This window comes from Henckelia pumila, chromosome 4 (genome assembly GCF_033568475.1).
Source record: "Henckelia pumila isolate YLH828 chromosome 4, ASM3356847v2, whole genome shotgun sequence".
NCBI lineage: Eukaryota > Viridiplantae > Streptophyta > Magnoliopsida > Lamiales > Gesneriaceae > Henckelia > Henckelia pumila.
Window position 1 is genome coordinate 132,805,377 of NC_133123.1, and position 22,660 is coordinate 132,828,036.

Sequence of the window (22,660 nt, forward strand, 5' to 3'; positions counted from 1 at the left end):
TTCAAATTTAAATTTTTAAAATTTAAAAAATTTCTATTTTGTTTTTGTATAGAATACAAATATTGCATGCATCAAATTTATAATTATTCGATAAATAAATTACTTAGGAAATAATAAAATTTTAAATATACGAAGGTAATATGAAGAAGTAAGATATTAAAATAAGACATTTATAAAAAAAATATGGGTGTAACAACTTTTTTTTTAATAAAAACATCTTAAAGGATGTCAAATAGCTTATCTCAATAACTCAACTATTTAAAACTGTTTTCTAATAGTTTTTCAAAGAAATTTATTAAAATTATAAACTCCGTCAAACACCCCCTCCAATCATAATGAATTTAAATTGATTCCAATACTATAATGATTTGAAATCCGTTGTGATCATCTCAATTGTAGTGTAATAAGTATCAGATAAATTTTATTTTATTTTTAAAAAGTTATCTAAACAATGAAAACACATTTATATTGATAAATTTTAAATTATTTAATCCAATTTAACCTTAATTTATTTCTATTTTAATTATTTTTTAAACAATCATATTTATTAATTTTTCCAAAAAATTACATAAAAATAGCACTCTGTGCATCGCACAGGTGGAATACTAGTTAATTTTAATAAGAGAAATGTGGGTCGAATACATAAAGTGCAAAGGACGTGAATGCAAACGAAATCAGGGCATATGACTTTTTACTTGGTCGATGAATTACATTTGAGTATTTTTCAATGTTTTTCATGTCTTAACACACACGCAAAAATCGCGAACAAGTAAATTTACACAAGATTATGCTATTAAAAAGGAAAAAAAAAAACCATTAGGCCATTACCGACATGTTTCACAAAAACAATTCTCTTTTGATGTGTGTGTATTACGTGTTATCTTTTTTTTATATATTTTTGAAAAAGTTGGAAGCCTATATATATAATTTTTCTTTCAAATATATTTAATTTTAACCATGCACACATATATTTTAGTTCAAATCATGAACGCGAAAAAAGAAATCCATCATATAATTTGAAACCAAAGGCCAAAGATTAGCAGCATTTTTTAAATTGAACCTCAATTCTCCCCAATTTTCAACTCCTCCAGATCTCTTTCAAATGATACCTAATTTCCCGGCTACCGCCCAAACTTGTCAAAATTTAAAGTCAAATATTAAAATATAAAGCTAAAAATTGCCTCAATTCTACTTCAAAAATCAAACCTTATCACCTACAAAATGTTTTATTGCGATTTCTTCCACACTTGTGACTTAACGAGTAAATATTTGAATGAAAAAGAATAATAATACTATGATACAGAGGCAGCACGCAGAAAAAAATTCCCCACATCTATCTTCATCTATCATTTTACATTTCTATGTCTTCCAAGTCTGGCAAAGGAAAACGAAGTATCGCCGCGATACCAGTAAGCTGTGCCAGTTCTGAACCTCAGACATTGAAAAAGAAAGAGCTTGTTAATATTTGGTCATGATCAATTAACATGATAACAAGGAAGAATAAAACGATTTTTTTAAGGAAAAAAAAAACAAATTACGCGCAAAGGATATACACAGGGGAGTTCAACGAAAAAACATAGGGATGTACTTACGTTCTCCCGACACGTGCATGGAGGAGAAGATGTGAGCAGTGCCGCCTGAGTTCTTGACGGAATCTACCAAGTTCACATACCTTTGCCTCGTTGGTATATCAGAGTTCCTGGAAAAACATCGTTGTTGAGTGATAAATAGAGTGATCATACGGCTTTGTAGGGTTTCAATTTCGTGAGGAAATGGCAGAATACACCATTCAAGTTTGGGTATAGGTTCAGATAGAGGCCAAAACTTGTCCAAATCTCGAAAAGCTTGATCCAAGTTTTTCTACTTCCACATCATACTTCTTTTGCCACACGATTTTTATTTCAATACAAACTTCGTATAAAACAAGTCTGGATCATGAAACTTACCCAATTACCCCATACTCAAAGTACAGCGTGTTTAACAAACATGCTTAGCACATGGAGAAAGCAAGAGCAGATTAATTGAAGACAGAAAAATATGATGAAGGCCACAACAAGTTCAGTAAATCAGAAACAAAATTCTAATCATTCACCCTTTCCGTCCGGTTACTGGGAGGTCTTTTAAGAGATGAAAAAATCACTAACCTGAAGAGCTCATCTGTAATGAGAAGCGTCTGGACAGCTAGTCGCTCATGGGCAACTTCAACGTGTTTTGGTCCATAACAAGCTCGAGCAGGATCCTGTTCAACACCACAACAGATTAACTAAAATAAACCAAACTACTAAACCATGTTGATTATAAATTTGACTTTAGTAAATAATGAGCTTCATAATCAAGGAAAAAAAGAGGCGGAAATACTAGCAAATTGTGAACATTGGTAAAGAGAGAACCGACATTTGAGAGCATGGCAAAGAAATCCTTGAGTGCCCGGACCTGTATTAAAGTAAAATGAATAATAAATCCTATAAGAAACGATTTTAACAAACAAAACACAAACCAACCCAATATTTTCAACCACTAATGATAGCAACCGAGTGAACAATGCATATTGCTACCTCTTGTGCAGCTTTTGTGTCTTTAATCATACTCATGACGTTTGGAGCATCCAAAACCTCCCTTAAACTATGCCTGTGCATATTTTTCAAATATAAAATTATAATAATGAGTTATGATTACACACATCATACTATCGGTTAAATTATCTTAACATAAGTAGATTCAATAAACTCCGAATGTTGATTCAATATATTGAAAAGTCAACCTGTAGGATGGTTGGATATTATTTTGAAGAAAAGGCCTTATAACATATTTTCATGTCATTTCACATTCACGGACATATTCACAAACATTAAATACAAATTTTCACAAACTTGAAACAATTGGCTACCATGAGTTGGAGTATCCAACAGATATATTGATTATTTTGTAGAAGCTGTTTCCACACCAAGATTTCTACTTTTCGTCCGAAAATTTAAGAAGTTCTGCCGCCTTCCCCCTCATTTCTGTTTTCTGATTATATTGTTTCGTCTTTGTTATTTTTGGTAAATAACAGATAAAGAAAGAGACATTTAGTAGAACAATAAATACCATTTTTTAGGCAGATTAAGGAAGATTCAATGAGCAAAGTTCACATCAGACAAGATTCAAACTTGTTATAAATAAGGTAACATCGAAACAGCAACAAGAAAATGGACAGAAGAGAAAGATGGATGTACTTGTATCCAGAAGTAGTATGCACAAGAACGATACGTGATTTATTCTCGATGATGGATCTAAGTGACCTCCTCTCCGCCTCCAACATCAAGTGTCGATGAAATTGATCCTGAACATGCATGGAATTGATCCAGAGCCATTATTCCATCATTATTATTAAATAAATAAATTTCAGAATGATAGAGCAAAAGACAAAAAAAATCATAGAGAAAATTGGAATACAGCTCTTTAACGTGCTTATTGGCAGGAGAAGAGCTACCTTGGTAAAACCGGGACTTGCAATCACAGCACAACGAACAATGCTAAAATCAACATGTTTAAGGAATGCCTAAATCAAGCAGAACAAAATCGTTGATCCTATTTAGTAATGTTTTTGAAATAGACACGAAATGAATACAAAAAAGCTAAGCACTCAAATTTACCACTAAAACATTGTCGAAAAACTTGTTCAGTGCCTGTCAAAACAAGCATCCATCTATCAGTAACGATTCAAGTGCTACAATCCCAGGAAAGAAGCTAGCAGATTTAATTAATCAAGTAACATTTTTGGGAAACAACTAACTGTCATACTTTGTCATAACCTGCAATTGCAGGACCGTGCTTGCGTGGTATTGAAGTCTCTACACGAGAACGAGTTGTTGTAACACTGTTAATATTAACCCATTTAAAAATGAGATTGTGATTAGAAGACAATAATCTGCAACAAACTCAAATTTTAGTAGTTCTTGCATAAGAAACCGATTTTAAACAGTTCCATCCAATGAAATTATCTAATAAAGTCTAGATAGATGCTCAAATTCATATGATCCACTCATAAACTAGTTGCAAGAAGATGACAATAACCAGTGGCCAAGGGGAATCATGAAAAACACAATTAGAAAAAGATACACATCCAGTACAAGGCATGATCTATTGAAATTTTTAATACCAGTACCTTTTGCCAACAAGTAAAATATGAGCCATGCCTTCTTGCATCAGAACAACAGCAAGGTCCGCACTTGCCGTAGGATCTGAAACATTAAAATATAAGCTTCAAATCCACAGACATACAAATAATCACAATTTCAGAAAAATGAAATGTGTGTCCTGCTAGCACTACATATGAAAAGCAATTCAAGAAAAAAAGCAGCTTCCCGGTACAAACACCATAGGATATATGTTCACAATTTCCCAACAATTTTAAAATTATGGTGCCAGAACAAACTTATTACTTGTTATCATGGTTTACCATCATAGGGCACTCAACTATTCTAAAATTCTCAGATGGTCATGAGGTAACACAGCATGCTGTTGAGGCAATTACATGACTATGGTTTATAACCATAAAAGGGCAAAACCGTAAACAAAGTTATTTGTCCAAAAGATGAGTAATATAGGATTTGACTGTTTTTATTAGAAAGCTCGATGAAAATTAAAAGTATGTAGCACAAAAACAAGAAAGACAAATAATGAGGTCACATGGATCAGTTCAATTTCCATACCAGATGCTTGATGCAGCACATCCAATGCCACTGAGTCCCAGATTTCCTAGCAAACGAATGAACGATGCATAGAGACTTAATTAGTACAAAATTAATTTGCTGCAATTTTTTGGCATTTATGCTATCGGTGCAGAATCTAATAATGTAGAAAACAAATTATTTCCAAGAACCAAGGACATCGAGAGTGTTCTCGTTGCCCCATTAAATTCGCATTTTACATGAAAAATATCACTGTGTAGTTTCCCTGCCATTCCTTAAGTTTGTGGTTGGTTCCCTTAGCGGAGGATGCCATGATAATCCTTATTCATCACTTCTTTGTTTCCAATCAAGTCCATTCATCCAAACCCATGAGCTCATCATTGTTGACTGTTCACATGTGATATTCCATCCCATTTCTCTCACATTATTGTTGATCTCATCAACCCAGAAAACTAAATTGAGAAAAGAAAGCTACAATTCTAGTCCTAGAAAACATAATTATTTGAGGTATAATGTTATACCACCTTTCATTCCAAACCAAATCACTAACACCAAACCCATTATTAGCAATCTATTACTATTTCTATTCCCATTGTACTATTTCAATAATCACGGTAATCATATCACTTCAACCTAACCCAGCCTAATATTCTGAGGCAATGCTCTAGTTGGTTTTTGGAATAAATAGTGGGACCAAGACACTAAAGTCAAACTTCCTCACATTAAATAAGGCAAGCACATATACAATTTCATGTTTTTTGTTCAACACACAACATCAAAATTAACATTAAAGTCTTGTTGCAACGAGTACAAGTGCAATCAAATTTATAACTAAAAAAAGCAAGGAGATGCAGAAACTTAAATAAAGTAGTAAAAAATGACACACCTTCCTTAACACAAACGGTCGGTGGAGCTCAACTTCTAGTGTGTGAAATGCCCCAATCTGCAGCGTGATAACAACATGGTAGCCCCAATGCTATTAAAAAACATAAAAATATAAGGTGTAACGGCCACAAACCTTGACATGTTCATTCTCCAAGATATTCTTCCCACGTATACGTAGGACAGATCCTTCTTTGTCATACTCGATGGCCTAACATATATCATTCATTTCAGTCTAGGATTTGTGGACAAGATTAACACAATCCTCTAAGGCATTTGAGATTATTATCGTGAACAACTAGAACAAATGGATTGGAATGTGTGAAGTGCTACCATGAAAAATTTTTCATACTTCAAATCTTTTTTCAACACACTAATCTTAAGTCTAACCTCGACTTTGATCTCAAGCTTCAGTTTAACTCTTTCAGCATCTCTTCCCCCCGAAGCAGCTTCTCTCAAAACCTTCCTATTTACAGATCACAATCATCAAACACACTCTTCACAACCATCAGATTAAAAATTTCAGGGCACTAGTTCATAATTGTTCCATTTCATAACAAAAAATTACGTACAATGTGTAAGACCTATAGAATCATTGTTAAATAGGCACAAAATTCGATTTGAGTTCCAGCCTTCCAGGATGAGAAGCACGAAAAAACCATGATAAAATAGAATAATAAAAAGAACTTTTTCTTCTGAGTTTCCAGGATGAGAATCGCGAGAAAACCATGATAAAATAGAATAAATAACTTTTTCTTCTCCTTGCTTTAGCCTTTCCCTAAATTTTTAGAATAATGACGTATAACGATAATTATAACAATTATATCGTGAGATTTTGCTTTTATATCGTGAAATTTTGTATTCAATATATCATGAGATTTGACAAATAAAATTTTTGTATTAGATTTTTCATGATGTAATAATTGTCGTACAACCCTGTAGCATTACTAAAAATTGTAGGAGCATATTACTTGCTACAATAGGCAATCCTCAACCCGATCTTCCTTAAATTCAAGAATAAGTATTAGAGTCACAAGAAAACTTGTAGTTCACGTGGAAAGCTCCCCTCTTCTTATTTTCTATTACATTATTTACTTTCTTACGAAGTAAGGATCGCGTGACTACATGCATATTCAATCTATCTTTAAATTACTGAAAGCAGATGCCGATGAAAGGAGCAATCCCTCGCTCACTGGTATAATAAGCATAAAGTTCAATTTATTATTAAAAATAAAAAGCCCACAAAAGCCACCTGATTAGGGCGTAAAATATATGATTTAAAGCCACTGACAAAAGCTTGACATACCTCACTGTGACAGCCAAGACACTATCACCCTCAGATATCAAATTGTAGGCGAGCCACAAGTCATCCGCTTCGTCGGGAACCATCTGCATCAAAACCCAGAAACAAAACAAATCAAGCACGATAAAAAAATTGAAAATTGAATCCAAATTACTCAAACCCACCTTTGTCGTCCAAGAATTAGAGAAGAATGTAAATAAATTTTCATATATTGAAATTACTGTTCAAGGAAACCAGAAAAAAGGTGAGAAAAAACAACCTTCACGCTTCCAGGACCACCGCGTATGAAATCTCTGCGAACGATCTTCATGATATTAGCTTCCCCCCCCTTCTTTTTTTGGCTTTAAGACTGATGAGGAAAGTATTGGTAGCTTCTGTTGTGTTGAGAATCTTGATGTTCGATGCAAATTGCACTAACTTTTGGTGTTAATCTTCTTCTACTAATATGTTATTGTGGTGTGACGGGGTGTTTACTGTGATTCGATTAATTTTGTTCTTATTTCTGATAAAAAAATAATATTTTTTAAGTAAATTTTTTTTTATTAATGAGTTATTTAAATAAATTATTTGTGTAACAAAATTAACATGTTTGTATTTTAATTAACTATTTTCAATTGACGAGGCTGGATATGAATTTACGATTATATTTTATTTTAATTTTTAATATTATCAAAATTATTGGATAAATTACTTATTTTATATGGTCAATTTTTTGTTTTACTTTTTTTATTTATTTTTTTATTTATCGAAATGACATTTGTATCTTTTTTTTTTTAAAATTTCCCAAATGTCTGCTAATTTTTGTAAAATTGATGTATATATAGAGCTTTGGTGATTAAATGTTCACGGAGATACTATATTGTTTACAATTTTCTAATTATACCATTTTTTTGTTTTCGTTAAAAACAAATTGTATAATAATACAATACATTTAACGAGATACTAATATTTTGCTATGATCTTATATTGAACCCAAAAATTATTTTGTATCTTTAATTAATTGAGTCAAATCTGAACAAAAAATTATTGATAAAACATATATTAAATTCGGTATCTTCGTGTAAAAAATGTCAGTGGAATATTCTTATTTTTGTTCCGCGAATGAAAAAATTAAAAATTATCCATAATCATGCTTTCAAAATTGATTCGTCTATTTACTTGGTGAATCTGCAGTGTCTCTTCAATTTTAGAAAATAATTTCAGTCAATTTTTTTTAAGAAGCAAGAAATTAATTTCAGTTATCATAACGACTAAAACGCGTTTCTTTTGTTTAGCTTGTCCGAATGAATCTAAAGCTCCGCAACTTCCGTCTGCATAGATTAAATATTAATAATTATTATACACACACATTAAAGTCTTTAATTAATAAGAACCCACCAAAGAAATGGATCGGTTTTGACCTGCTTCTTATCAAGATCTCAACTTTTTTTTCCCAGTGTGTATTCTAGGCGGCCAGCCTGCACATATATGCTTCGATTTCAGTCTTTGACCGTACCATTTCTTCCAAGAAAAACATGTTCTAAAGAAACGGACGATTACTCCGCTGCTCTCTTGACGGGCTTTGCTCTTTGCTCACTGTTTCTTTGCTGTCTTTGTCAATAGTTTGGACCCTTTGAATTCGAGCAGGTTTGACAGTTTCCCAATCTTGTTTTATGATTTTCTTGATGCCTGAATTGGGTATTCATGGTTGATATCCTGAATTTTGATGTGTGCTTGTGTGGATGAGATTATGCTGTCTATCCTATATGAACTGATTTGCAATCTCTAGTGAGCTGAAAGTATTTGATTTTGATCTTCTCTTTGCAATCGTGATGTTGTTGCATGTGTTTATGCATTTATTATAGTGGATTTGAAGTGAAAAAGGAAAATTTTGACTTTGTTTTGAATATGGATCAAAAGGTGGATCTTCTTTCTTCAGCAGGGCTTTCTTTCCGGTGGCAGAGTTAGATTGATGGTGGAGATCGAGGAACTTTGAAGAAGAAATTATTTAGTTTGCGGATAGATGGGGAATACTTGTGTTGGACCTAGCATATCAAAGAATGCTATTTTTCAATCGGTTTCTGCTGCCATGTGGCGATCTCGCGTGCCAGATGCTACAGAATCTTCAGTCAATGGAGAAAATGTTAAAAGCGAGACACCAAAAGAGCACGAATTAGCAATGCCTGTTCAAAGCACACCACCGGAACATGTGACAATCCCGAAGTCGGAAACAAAACAGGAGCAACCCGCAAAGCCAAAGAAGCATATGAAGAGGAATACTAGTGCAGGACTTCGGACTAGTTCGGTTTTACAACGGAAAACTGGGAATTTGAAGGAGTTTTTTAGTATTGGGAAGAAATTAGGACAGGGGCAATTTGGAATAACATTCCTCTGTGTTGAGAAGGCGACAGGGAAGGAATATGCATGCAAATCCATTGCAAAGAGGAAGTTATTAACTGATGATGATGTGGAGGATGTCAGAAGGGAAATTCAAATAATGCACCATTTGGCTGGTCACCCAAACGTTATATCCATTAAGGGGGCATATGAAGATATTAACGCCGTTCATGTTGTCATGGAGTTATGTGCGGGGGGAGAGCTTTTTGACAGGATAATACAACGTGGGCATTATACGGAACGGAAGGCAGCCGAACTTACAAGGATTATTGTTGGAGTGGTAGAAGCTTGTCATTCGTTGGGTGTTATGCATCGTGATCTTAAGCCGGAAAATTTTCTTTTTGTTGATCAAAAGGAAGAATCGCTTCTCAAAACAATTGATTTTGGGTTGTCGATGTTCTTCAAGCCAGGTATGCTAATCAACTCTATTGTGTGATTTAATAGTGAAGTTGCTATTGAAGAGATGCATGTTTCTTGTTAGCTTGTGCTGTTCTCTTTATTGCGTTTGGCATTTTCTGGATTAGAAATGAGGATGCTGACCACCTCCATATTTTGATAAAGTTTGTCGAGAAAACCAACATGATCCGGATTGGAGCTGCAGTGAAATGCTTTATTGTGATAGTTTTGTGTATTTATTAACCAGTCATTTAGAGCTGTAGTTTCCCTATCAGTAAACCTTGCAGTGTTTCTTGTTAGCCAAGACTGAGAAAATCGAATCACAAAAATTAATTTTATGTGATTCCAATAATCTCATAAAACAGGATCGTGATTGTTTCACGTATTAAACACGAATTAATTAATTTACACACAAAGGAATTGAGATTACCTTTGAAGCGTGCTTTACGTTTTCTTGTCTGCAACAGAACTGCAACTCAACGCTTCAAACCTCCAGGCCTTCTCCGGTGTTCTCTCAAACTCAATCGTAGGAAAATTGTACGTGGGAACAACTTTCTGTCAGACTACGTTTTATCAAGTAGTCTAGAAAGATAAGATAAAATTCAAGAATGAAATTATCTCTTTTTCATAAATTAAAAGATTATCAATCGTATCAAATCTTATCGTATTGGTAAAGTTTTAATTCAAACTTTCCATAGATAAAGATACTATAATCATATTAATTTATTCCTACGAGTTCCATAAATTATAACTCATATAATTTATTTGAGTTTATATTTGAGCCACCAAAGGGACCTGATCGGACCCAATTAAAATAAGCTCCAATAAATTAATTTGATCTAATCAACTCATGATTAATCAAGATAATTTATTAATCTTATTCTACTCCACTAAAAGAACAAGATTGCACTCTTAATTTAATTGAAATTACTGAAGCATAAAATCAATAATTACATCCTTAGATTGATCGACCCAACATATCACCCCCGTCGATCAACTAGAACATCTAAAATAGGATACCATGACCATGTTGCCTATATTAGATATTCATAACCACTCACCCTCATCTTCTATTTGACAGTCACATGTGATCGCATCACATAATTAATTCAACAAATAATATTGAATTACTGAGCTCAGATTTTACTGTCTTTTAGAAGAACTCGTGAGTTCATGATCATGTAGGTGACGGATTCCATCTTGCGAATATATGTTCTTTGTTATTTCACTTTAGTTCCCAAAACATCGAGATATTGATCAATGGTCTGATCTCACTCATTGATGTCTCAAAGAACTTCAAGTTAGTAATCAAAGTTCATTACCCGCTCAGGATTAAGGTTCTATGTACGATAACCTAGTGGATTTGAATTAGTATGGTCAATTCAAATTCAAATCTCACGTGGTCCAGTCCAATACATCAAAATGTATTTCCAATTTTATTACCAAGCCAAAGATAGACTTCAATAAAATTGAAACGATCTTGTCAAAATAATTTGTCCCTATTTATTTTCCGATCGTGGACATTAAAAATATGAATTGAATTATAAATTGAATCTTTCTGTGTTTAACAACATAAACACTCAATTTATAATAATACAACAATTCAATGGACATATGCATTGCTCAAAACAATTTATTTAAGAATAAATAAATAAAACATTATTATAATTTCAAAATGTCATAATACATGAGAAATTACTCGATGGGCAAATACTGTTAAACATTCTTCTCCCACTTGCCCTAGAGTAAATGAGACATGTCCAACACTCCCATATTTCGAATATGTTCCTCAAAAGCTCTAGCAGGTAAGCTTTTAGTAAACGGATCAGCAAGATTTTCAGCAGATGCTATCTTGCACACTGTCACATCCCCTCGTTGAACGATATCTCTCACTAAGTGATACTTTCGTTCAATGTGTTTTCCACGTTGATGGTTTCTGGGTTCTTTTGCATTTGCCACTGCACCACTGTTATCACAGTATAAAGTAATGGCATTTGATGCAGAAGGAACAACCTCGAGGCTGAGCAAAAACTTTTTCAGCCAAACGGCTTCTTTTGCTGCTTCACAAGCCGCCACATACTCCGCTTCCATAGTGGAATCAGCAATGCAAGATTGCTTGATACTCCTCCAAATAATGGCACCACCACCCAATGTGAACACAGATCCTGATGTAGACTTACGAGAGTCTCTGTCAGCTTGAAAATCAGAATCAGTATATCCCACAGGTGCCAACTCAGAAGCTGTATAAACAAGCATATTCCCTCTAGTTCGACGAAGATACTTGAGAATATGCTTTACAGCAGTCCAATGCTCTGGTCCTGGGTTTGACTGATATCTACTAACAATCCCAACAGCATAACAAATATCTGGTCGAGTGCATAGCATAGCATACATAAGACTTCCTACAGCCGAAGCATATGGAACTCTTTTCATGTATTCTGTTTCACTTTGAGTGTTAGGATTGTGGTCCTTGGACAAGTGAATTCCATGTCTAAAAGGTGTTTGACCTTTCTTGGAATTTTCCATTGCATATCTCACCAATATTTTATCAATGTATGAAGCTTGAGATAAGGCAATCCTCCTGTTCTTCCTATCCCGAAGGATCTGGATACCTAGAACAAAATTTGCTTCTCCCAAGTCTTTCATATCAAAATGTTGAGCCAACCATCTCTTAGCAGATGTCATCACCCCCACATCATTTCCAATCAGTAGGATGTCATCCACATATAACACGAGAAAAATCACCTTGTCATCTAAAACTTTCTTAAGGCTCATCAAGATTTTGATCGAAACCATAATCCTTCACAGTTTGATCAAATCTGATATTCCAAGATCTAGACGCTTGCTTAAGTCCATAAATAGACCTTTTAAGTTTGCATACTTTATGCTCTTGACCGTTTTGGATAAAACCATCTGGTTGCATCATATAAATGCTTTCGTCAAGATTTCCATTTAGAAATGCTGTCTTGACGACCATTTGCCACACCTCATAATCAAAATGAGCTGCAATGGATAAGAGAATCCGAATAGACTTTACCATAGCCACAGGTGAGAAGGTTTCTTCATAATCGATTCCTTCTCGTTGGCTAAAACCTTTAGCTACTAATCTAGCCTTAAAGGTTTCTACTTTTCCATCTATTCCTCTCTTTCTCTTGTAGACCCACTTACACCCAATAGGTTTTACCCCTTCAGGCATATCTACAAGATCCCAGACAGAGTTAGTGTACATGGATCGCATTTCTGAGTCCATAGCACTCCTCCATTGGTCAACGTCTATATCCTCCATAGCTTCTTTGTACGTAATGGGATCCTCCTCTTGTTCAATAGAAACTGCCTCTAAGGACTCTCCATAGAGCAAGTATCTAGAAGGTTGTCGGATGACCCTCCCACTACGTCTAAGTTGTGGAGGTTCTTGGTTGATTGGATTCGATTGTTGGTTCCTTGAATTGTCTTCTTCACCATGTGCCTCATTCTCCATTTCGGTACGGTGAGGTGAATGAACAATAGGAACACTATCTTCCACCATATCAGTTGTTCTAAAAACAGTGATTAATGGTGGTATAGATGTGAAATCAAACTGAGTAGGTTCAGTGCGGATCTCTGGAGTAGATGATGTTTCAATAATCTCTTCCAAAAGAACCTTACTCTTTGATTCACGATCTTCTATGTATTTGTCCTCTAAGAAGGTTGCATTTGTGCTCACAAATACCTTTTTATCCTGAGTACTATAGAAGTAGTATCCTCTCGTTCCCTTGGGATATCCAACAAACACACATGCTTCTGATCTAGATTCCATTTTATCCATCTTTCTCTTGAGCACATACGCAGGACATCCCCATATCCGAATATGTCTTAGATTGGGTATACGCCCATTCCACATTTCTAGGGGTGTCTTAGAGACAGATTTAGAAGGAACCATGTTCAATAAGTATATTGCAGTTTGAATAGCATATCCCCAAAAAGATGTACTGAGCGTAGAGAAACCTAACATGGATCTAACCATGTCCAACAAAGTCCTATTTCTCCTTTCCGAGACACCATTTTGTTGAGGAGTATATGGTGCGCTCAATTGGGATAAAATCCCATTATCTGATAAGTATGCTCTAAAGCCACTGGATAGATACTCACCACCTCGATCTGATCGAAGTGTTTTTATGCTCTTACCTAATTGTTTTTCCACTTCATTTCTGAATTCTTTGAACTTTTCAAAAGCTTCAGATTTGTGGAACATTAGGTAAACATAACCGTATCTAGAGTAGTCATCAGTGAAGGTGATGAAGTACTGAAATCCGCCTCTAGCTTGAACACTAATTGGTCCACATACATCAGTGTGCACTAATTCCAAAACTTCATTGGCTCTATGTCCTTTAGATTTAAAGGACCTCTTAGTCATTTTACCCTCCAAACAAGATTCGCATACAGGCAAGGATTCCACCTTTAAATCACTTAAAGGACCATCCTTTACCAACTTTTGAATCCTATTAAGGTTGATATGACCAAGCCTCAAATGCCACAAATAAGTTTCATTAGTGGGAGATAATTTTATTCGTTTGTTGGATTGCGTGTGATACAAAGAGCTGTCAATGGGTTTTAAGACATACAAATCATTATTCAAATGTCCTTTGCATATAGGAGCTTTATTCAAGGAAATATCAACCACCATTTGTGAAAAATGGACAAAATATCCTTGTCTAAACAATAAAGCAACAGAAATCAAATTTCTAGTAATGTCAGGAACATAATAACAATTTCTCAAAACCAAATGTTTATTATTCTGAAAATAAAGATAAACGACTCCAACAGCTTTTGCAGATACCACAGCTCCTGTGCCAACTCTAAGAGTATGTTCCCCTTCATTGAGCTCCTTGGTTACTTGGAACCCCTGCAATGAATTGCATATATGATTAGTGGCTCCAGAATCTACAATCCAAGTATCAGTAGAATCAACCACTAAACAAGACTCAATAAATGATAACTCACCACCTCCTTGCTTTTTGGAAGCTAGGTATCCTTGGCAGTTCCTCTTCCAATGACCCTTCTCTCCACAATGGAAACATTTTCCTTTGGGTTTGCCATCTATTTTGACTTTCTTTGCTTTTTGCTGTGGACCCTTCTTGTTGGGCTTCTTCCTCTTATTATTTCCAAATTTACCTTTCGGTTTGGAATAGGATGGTCCAACAGAAGCAACAGCAAGTGCATCACCACTTTGAGTTTTAAGAACACTTTCAGCATTTTGGAGTTCCTTCATCAACTCAGTCAGGGACATGTTTAGCTTGTTCATATTATAGCTAACCTTGAATTGTGAGAACATCTCAGGGAGAGTCTCAAGTGCCATGTCAACCTGAGTCTCTGATTTGATTTCAGCCCCTAAAACCTCAGCCACATTGAATTGACCGATCAATGCAAGCATATGATCTCTCACGGGCATCCCAGGTTTCATGCGCATGTTCATAATGCTCCTAATGGCTGCTTGACGTGCCTGGCGTCCTTGATGCTCAAACATTTCCTGAAGGCTTTCCATGATTTTTACCGCGGTTTTCATATTCTGATGTTTTTGTTGCAACACATTTGAGATGGATCCCAAAATGTAGCAACGAGCCATCTCATCAGAACGGACCCACTTATCATAAGCCTGCATTTGTGCAGCAGTGGACTCCGCCGTAGGCACCGAGGGACATTGTTCAGTAAGCACATATTTATGTTTCTCCGCAGTTAAGACAATCATCAAATTGCGTTTCCAATCAATGTAATTTTCCCCAACTAGTTGGTTGTTTGTTAAAAGCATGGACAGTGACAGTGAGTTTGAAGACATTTTTCTGAAATTAAAATAAATGAAATGAGCAACACATACAATAAATAAAATGACATGTGTTATGCATGAAAAAAAAATGCATTAGTAGACCCAAAAACTACTACAACACAACAATGACCTAAAACTCCAAAATCAAATTATACTCTTCTTTAGGAAAAGTAAACACGATTTATAGCTAGGCTGGGACCCTCCCACTAAATTCAATATATCTAGCATCTCATGCAATATTAATTTTGTATTGCTTGATCTTTGGCCATAAAAAATACATTGTTTGACTATTCTATAGGAATATCTCACAATGTTATTGACTTAAGTGTATACCCTTATATTGATTATTTTTCAAGTACTTAATTAATTATGTCACCTATAGGGTGATCAAAATTAATTTTACTTTAAAAAATTATCACCATGTCGGGTCCAATCAAGTAACCGAAACAGTGCAGCCCTCCTATAGGGAGACCAATGAAAATTGGCACGAGGCATACACAAATTCTTACTAATGGACTAATAAGGAAGACCATGGGCTCATATAAAATACACCCCTCACACTTAATATTTTTGAAAAATAATTTTGGTTTTATCCGATTAATAATATCCTAACTATTTTAACTCATAAAATAGTTCAATTATTAATCAAAAATTTATTTTCTATATATAAAAATAGAAAATAAATAAAATTTTGAGTTTTGTCCGATTAATAATATCCTAACTATTTTAACTCATAAAATAGTTCAATTATTAATCAAAAATTTATTTTCTATATATAAAAATAGAAAATAAATAAAATCTTATTTTATGCATGACAATATAGTACCTAAAACAGTGTTTATGCAATCTACATGGCATGATACATGAATGACATATAATGCACATAATAATTAAAGCAATAAGCAATAATTAAACAAGAACAAATTTATGGCCCATCCTAGACACAAAATACAATAAATACAAATAAATTAATTGAACCATAAAATGGTCCAATTCTCCAATTTAAATGCTTTTGTATCCAGCCCAGATCTTGGTCCAAAACAATAATCCAAGGCCCAAAGTAAAAATCCATGAGTTACGACCCGGTTATAGCCCACGACCCGATAGTCCATGAACCACACCCGCAACCCGACCCGGATCTCTCCTTCAGCCCTAACCACGCCGCCGCCATGTCCGCCTAGCCGCCGCCGTGACCTTGGGAATTCGCCGGAAACAGTCGTGCACATCACACAGCTCGTCGCTGCGCCATATACGGAGATATCACCATGACTTCTCTGCCGATTCGAAACCGAAACAGCAGCCAAAAATATCTCCGATCCAGCAAAATCGATGGTCACGCCGCCATGTTTCAGCCCAAGCCGTCGATCTTATGCGGCCGTGCGAAGGGTTCCCGAGTTAGAGTAACGGCTGGCTTGCTTCTGCCTTCAAATCTGGAGCTTCCATGGTGATTTCGAAAATTGCAGGAGAGGCCCTCGAACTGTTGAAGAAGATGCACTCTGGTCCCTAGTTGCTTTGGACGAAAATTGCAGATTGCCCCTCCGATTGATCCAAAACATTTCAGAGAGCTCCAATCCGAAAAATTACAATAAAAATTGCAATAAAATAAACAAACAAGGGAAAACATGGAGTCGTAATCCACCCCCTTGGTTACAGACTCGATAATTACGAAATACAATTTCACCAAAATCTAGGGCCATAAATTGTTCAAAAAAAATATTCATTCAACCAAACCATAATCACATAAATCTAACACCGCTTTAAACTAAAACATGCATACTAAATTAATTAATTCGAAATACGCAAAACACTATCAAAACCCGTGGCTCTGATACCATATGTTAGCCAAGACTGAGAAAATCGAATCACAAAAATTAATTTTATGTGATTCCAATAATCTCATAAAACAGGATCATGATTGTTTCACGTATTAAACACGAATTAATTAATTTATACACAAAGGAATTGAGATTACCTTTGAAGTGTGCTTTACGTTGTCTTGTCTGCAACAAAACTGCAACTCAACGCTTCAAACCTCCAGGCCTTCTCCGGTGTTCTCTCAAACTCAATCGTAGGAAAATTGTACGTGGGAACAACTTTCTGTCAGACTACGTTTTATCAAGTAGTCTAGAAAGATAAGATAAAATTCAAGAATGAAATTATCTCTTTTTCATAAATTAAAAGATTATCAATCGTATCAAATCTTATCGTATCGGTAAAGTTTTAATTCAAACTTTCCATAGATAAAGATACTATAATCATATTAATTTATTCCTACGAGTTCCATAAATTATAACTCATATAATTTATTTGAGTTTATATTTGAGCCACCAAAGGGACCTGATCGGACCCAATTAAAATAAGCTCCAATAAATTAATTTGATCTAATCAACTCATGATTAATCAAGATAATTTATTAATCTTATTCTACTCCACTAAAAGAACAAGATTGCACTCTTAATTTAATTGAAATTACTGAAGCATAAAATCAATAATTACATCCATATTTTGATAAAGTTTGTCGAGAAAACCAACATGATCCGGATTGGAGCTGCAGTGAAATGCTTTATTGTGATAGTTTTGTGTATTTATTAACCAGTCATTTAGAGCTGTAGTTTCCCTATCAGTAAACCTTGCAGTGTTTCTTCCAGTAGGTTAATAATTTACTTTTCTCAGGAGAGAAGTTTGCTGACGTGGTAGGCAGCCCATATTACGTTGCACCTGAAGTTCTTCGAAAGCGATATGGTCCAGAAGCTGATGTCTGGAGTGCTGGAGTAATTGTTTACATTTTACTCAGTGGAGTTCCACCTTTCTGGGCTGGTAAGAATTATTGTTTTTTTCATTTGTTTAAATATAGCCACATATTTTGTCCGACCAAGAGCACGAAAACAAGATTTATCCTGACATGAATTTTCTTTTTCTACTTTTTAATCATAAATTGCCTGGACTTCAGAATCCGAGCAAGGAATATTTGAACAAGTCCTGAATGGCGAACTTGATTTCTCATCAGACCCCTGGCCAAGTATATCAGAAAGTGCAAAAGACTTAGTAAGGAGAATGCTTGTTCGAGACCCTAGACAACGATTAAGTGCTCACGAAGTCCTTTGTGAGTATTTCTTATGGAATATTTTCTAATTGTTTAGATTACGACATTTTGAGATCATTCAAGTTCATATGATTTTTTTTTCTGATCCAGGGATTTTTTTTAAAAAAAAACTTAATATTTTAATTATCCCTACTTATTTTTGGAGAATTTTGTGTTTGGAATTTGGATATTGTATTTTTGTTCATAAATATCTGGATGCAACTGTTGATTGTGAAATGCTGGATTATAATGTCTAATTTGAATGAAATGTCCTAAATACCCTTGGATATATTTCCCGTGTTAAAATTTTTATTATGGCAACAGTAAAAAATGGAAAAAAAAAAGGAACTAAGGTCATAAATGTAATTGCTTCAGAAATGGTCCTAAGATAATAAGAGCATTGCATGACCCTCAATCAGCATAAGCTTGATATGTAATGGGCTAGAAATATGCAAATATAAACAATCAATCTAATTATAGCCCTAATCCACAACTTCACTTAGGTCCTGATATCATTAGTTATAAAAAAAATTTGGTACCCATCTTTCATCTTTGCTGTCTAATTACTTTCCTAAGATTCCACTTTTGGAACATTAAGTGGGCAATTCCAATAAGGAACGAGACTGTTCAAGTCCCTCAAAATCTTGGATAACGGATCAATTGATCCAATCCAGATTCGAACCATTCTAGTCTTGAACTAGGGGGACCCTATAGAGTATGAGGAGGGGCTGATCAAACAAAAGATTGAAGTTTATGTGATTTGTTTCAATATTGGCTCCCTCATATAGAGTATGAGGAGGGGCTGATCAAACAAAAGATTGAAGTTTATGTGATTTGTTTCAATATTGGCTCCCTAAATCTGTTGAGTTTCTCCACCCATGTCAGTCATTTGAAAGGACCAATCATCCACTGATCTGAGTCGACTAATACTCTTGTTGACAATTAAGGACCTAGCATGAGTCATAAAGGCTACATAGGTAGCATCAAAATCTATCAACAATGTGAAGAAATCGAGAATCAAACAAAGAATAATAAGGGAAAGTATCAAGTTTATTTGGTCGTTCAGTTTAGGACATGAACTGGTAGGTATAGTGTATTCTTGAAAGATCGAGGAAGAGGAATGCCACCAAAATCCCGGGTTTAGAGTCCCCGAGGAGTAGTTTGATAATGGAAATTCAGAGTTCAATAGTTAGGCCTTTGGCATAATTGAATGAATTAGTAAAATGCATGCTATTGTTCCAAAATCATGATTTTCAGGTACTCTTTTAGAATGACAAAATAAATCCAGAAATAAATATATTATTTTAATTGCTGGAGCATATCATGGTGTTAGCTAAACCTATTTAAATTGATGTCATATTTTTACCACTCGGCAATTAATTTACTTTCCTAACTTGTTTTTTTTTCCTTTTAAATGTGCTTCATCTTGCATTACATCTTCTATAGAAATGATTTATTGTGTAACAAGATAGAAACACATAGTAAATTCTCCTTCCATTGTGATCAGCATCATGTAAGCTCAAAAATTTTCTACATTATTTGAAATCTCGACAAGGGTGAACTCCTAGTCCAATGATTTTATAAAAGATTAGCAGATAGTACATGCTAGAACCCATCATTTTAAAATATTATGATATGATTTTTAGAATAAAAAACCAGTGATCCAATGAAGTAAATATAGGTTAGTTAAAACAGGCCGGACCATTTGCTTTTCAATTGAAGAAATAATTCCTCATGTCAACAATCTGCTCTGCTATTTAAGTTCATAACATAGCCAAATTTTTATGAAAATAAATGCAGATCTTTATAAATATTTGATAGGCAATTATTTTCATTTGCTATTTTATGCAAGCTAAAAGATTCGGTATCTGTCAGTGCGAAATCAATTTGAATTTACTGTGTGTCTGTGTCTATTGGATTATTTTAGGTCACCCTTGGGTTCAAGTTGATGGCGTGGCACCAGATAAACCTCTAGACTCTGCAGTTTTAAGCCGCCTGAAACAATTTTCGGCAATGAACAGACTAAAGAAAATGGCTCTTAGAGTAAGTTTTACTATCAACATGCAAACATAGTAAATATGCCATCTGATGGCGCTATGTATATTGAGTGGGATTGTATCTTTCAGGTCATTGCAGAGTCGTTATCTGAAGAAGAAATTGCTGGTCTTAAACAAATGTTCAAAATGATAGATGCAGATAATAGTGGCCAAATCACTTTTGAAGAGCTCAAAGCTGGACTTAAGAGAGCTGGTGCCAATCTAAATGAATCTGAGATTTATGATTTAATGCAGGCAGTAAGTATTAAACCAGAAAGTTTTCTTTGATTTTTGTTACTGAAGAATAATATGTTCTAATACATTCGATGATCTCTCTCGTTTGAGATTTGAACTGAAATTAACTAAGAAGGGAATGACTTTAACAAGAGAACATATTTTCTTTTGACACAATCCTGTGTTCTTAACTTCCGCTGAGTGGTTTATGAGCTTTGGATGACATTTGGGAGTATTTGGTGTGTGAACCAAAATTAATAACTGAAAACCTGCTTACATCTGTAATGACTGTCCCATTTGAACCCTATTGGTTCAACCTGGTTTTCGATCCGGTTTTGTTTGTTAATAACTGGATCGATTTATAACCAGGGGAAGCTATTTTCGTAACAACTGGGGTGGGCTAAAGTAGACGTGAAACCTGTTAGGTACTTCAAAATAATGTGCTGGATAAGTAATGCTTCAAAATAATGGGATGGATAAGTAATGATTGGGTTATTATCATGGGCCTAAAAAACCCACTCGCCTGCCCCGTTGACTCTTGTCAACGGTCTGTTGCATCTCTTCTCATTCGGCAGATTATTATTATTATTATTTGAAAATGTTGAGTCAACGGTCTGTTGCATCTTTTCTCATCCAGCAGATTATTATTATTATTTGAAAATGTTCCTTTTGTGTGTATGTCTTAAATACATCGACCTCAGTGTCATAATTCGAATCGTCCGTATCATTCCGAATGTAATCTGTCCCACTTTCCGATACCGCAGGCTGATGTTGATAACAGCGGAACAATCGATTATGGAGAGTTTGTAGCCGCAACTTTGCATTTCAACAAAATTGAGAGAGAGGATCACCTGTTTGCTGCTTTCTCATACTTTGATAAAGATGGAAGTGGCTATATCACCCCAGATGAGCTTCAACACGTGTGTCAGGAGTATGGTTTCGATGATTCCCGCCTTGAAGAGATGATTCGAGAAGTTGACCAGGACAATGTTAGTTCATAATGTTTTTTAGAGTGCTATTTTAAGTTAAATATAATATGTGTTTCGTGGGAGTTGTGTGCTGCATTTTTCAACTAAAGTTAACCTGCAACTTGGCTTCTCCAACTATTTTTCAGGACGGACGTATTGATTACAACGAGTTTGTTACCATGATGCAAAAGGGCAACCCGGTTGCTGGCGGAGGTGGTAAACGAAGCTTGGAGAACAGTTTCAGCATAAACTTTAGGGATGCCTTGAAACTCACATAGCCTTGAAGACGCCGCACCCCTTTGTGGTAGCTCCATTCTTTTCTCATTCATTTTCGATCCTTTTTCTAAGGCTGTGATGCTATAGCTGTATAGTACAGTATAAGTCCTGGTCATTGTGCATCAGCCTTGCTCAGGTTTTCTCGGGGCCGAATCTGGATTCGGTTTTTGACTGTTTTCTGGTTGCATCTAGAATACCTTCTTGAAGACAGGAAAAAGAAAAATTCCCTTTGATTATTGTCCTTGATTTGAACCTTTGATTGGTTCAAATATGGATTTTGTTCACAGTTAAAAATTCCCCAGCATCTGTTGTTCTGCTTGGAATGGACTCTCTGCTTGCGCATGCCTCGAGTTTTAATTTTGAGTTGGTTAATTGCGCTCTGCCTTCATGGCTTTCCGTTGTTGTATCCAAGGATTTCATTATTTAATATAATGATTGCATTTCCTCTCAAAAAAAAAAAAAAGCTTTAAAGGATTTCGGCAAATTAAATATTAAAATATAAACTAAAGTATTTGTTTATTTTATTAAATATTATTTTTATTATTATTTTTTTCAGTAAACTTGTAACTTTGTTAAGAATGAGACAAATAATATATTATATGATTTACTAACCAAAGCCTCCTGAATTCACATC

The 22,660-nt window shown here is 34.8% G+C and overlaps 2 protein-coding genes across 4 annotated transcripts; one reads left to right on the forward strand and one right to left on the reverse strand.

Moving 5' to 3' along the window:
• Positions 1-1,165: 1,165 nt before the first annotated feature.
• LOC140863588 (protein PELOTA 1) lies at positions 1,166-7,273 on the reverse strand. The gene is made up of 16 exons (XM_073267119.1): positions 7,118-7,273; positions 6,862-6,944; positions 5,946-6,021; positions 5,692-5,766; positions 5,560-5,616; positions 4,695-4,740; positions 4,148-4,223; positions 3,784-3,859; positions 3,636-3,668; positions 3,473-3,541; positions 3,216-3,322; positions 2,556-2,628; positions 2,395-2,433; positions 2,145-2,239; positions 1,593-1,699; positions 1,166-1,425 (listed from the first exon to the last, which is right to left on the reverse strand). The coding sequence occupies exons 1-16, from the start codon at positions 7,166-7,168 to the stop codon at positions 1,352-1,354; spliced, it is 1,137 nt and encodes a 378-aa protein (XP_073123220.1). The 5' UTR covers positions 7,169-7,273; the 3' UTR covers positions 1,166-1,351.
• Positions 7,274-8,207: 934 nt separating this feature from the next.
• On the forward strand, positions 8,208-22,461 carry LOC140861101 (calcium-dependent protein kinase 1-like). Of its 3 annotated transcripts, none has more exons than XM_073264106.1 (8): positions 8,208-8,484; positions 8,780-9,644; positions 18,104-18,247; positions 18,381-18,533; positions 20,440-20,555; positions 20,639-20,806; positions 21,547-21,771; positions 21,897-22,461. In XM_073264106.1, the coding sequence occupies exons 2-8, from the start codon at positions 8,861-8,863 to the stop codon at positions 22,026-22,028; spliced, it is 1,722 nt and encodes a 573-aa protein (XP_073120207.1). In that variant the 5' UTR covers positions 8,208-8,484; positions 8,780-8,860; the 3' UTR covers positions 22,029-22,461. The 3 variants fall into 3 exon arrangements, with proteins under 3 accessions (XP_073120207.1, XP_073120205.1, XP_073120206.1); XM_073264104.1 differs by having other exon boundaries at positions 8,209-8,484; positions 8,758-9,644; XM_073264105.1 differs by having other exon boundaries at positions 8,209-8,484; positions 8,777-9,644.
• Positions 22,462-22,660: the final 199 nt, after the last annotated feature.

Excerpts from the sequence above, each read along its gene's own strand:
- LOC140863588 (XM_073267119.1), bottom strand. The coding sequence starts at position 7,168 with ATGAAGATCGTTCGCAGAGATTTCATACGCGGTGGTCCTGGAAGCGTG. Across the intron at positions 5,767-5,945 it reads AGCTTGAGATCAAAGTCGAG|GCCATCGAGTATGACAAAGA; the intron begins GTTAGACTTAAG and ends GATATATGTTAG. Across the intron at positions 1,700-2,144 it reads ATTACAGATGAGCTCTTCAG|GAACTCTGATATACCAACGA; the intron begins GTTAGTGATTTT and ends ATGTTTTTCCAG.
- LOC140861101 (XM_073264106.1), top strand. The coding sequence starts at position 8,861 with ATGGGGAATACTTGTGTTGGACCTAGCATATCAAAGAATGCTATTTTT. Across the intron at positions 20,807-21,546 it reads TTTATGATTTAATGCAGGCA|GCTGATGTTGATAACAGCGG; the intron begins GTAAGTATTAAA and ends CCGATACCGCAG. Across the intron at positions 21,772-21,896 it reads GAGAAGTTGACCAGGACAAT|GACGGACGTATTGATTACAA; the intron begins GTTAGTTCATAA and ends ACTATTTTTCAG.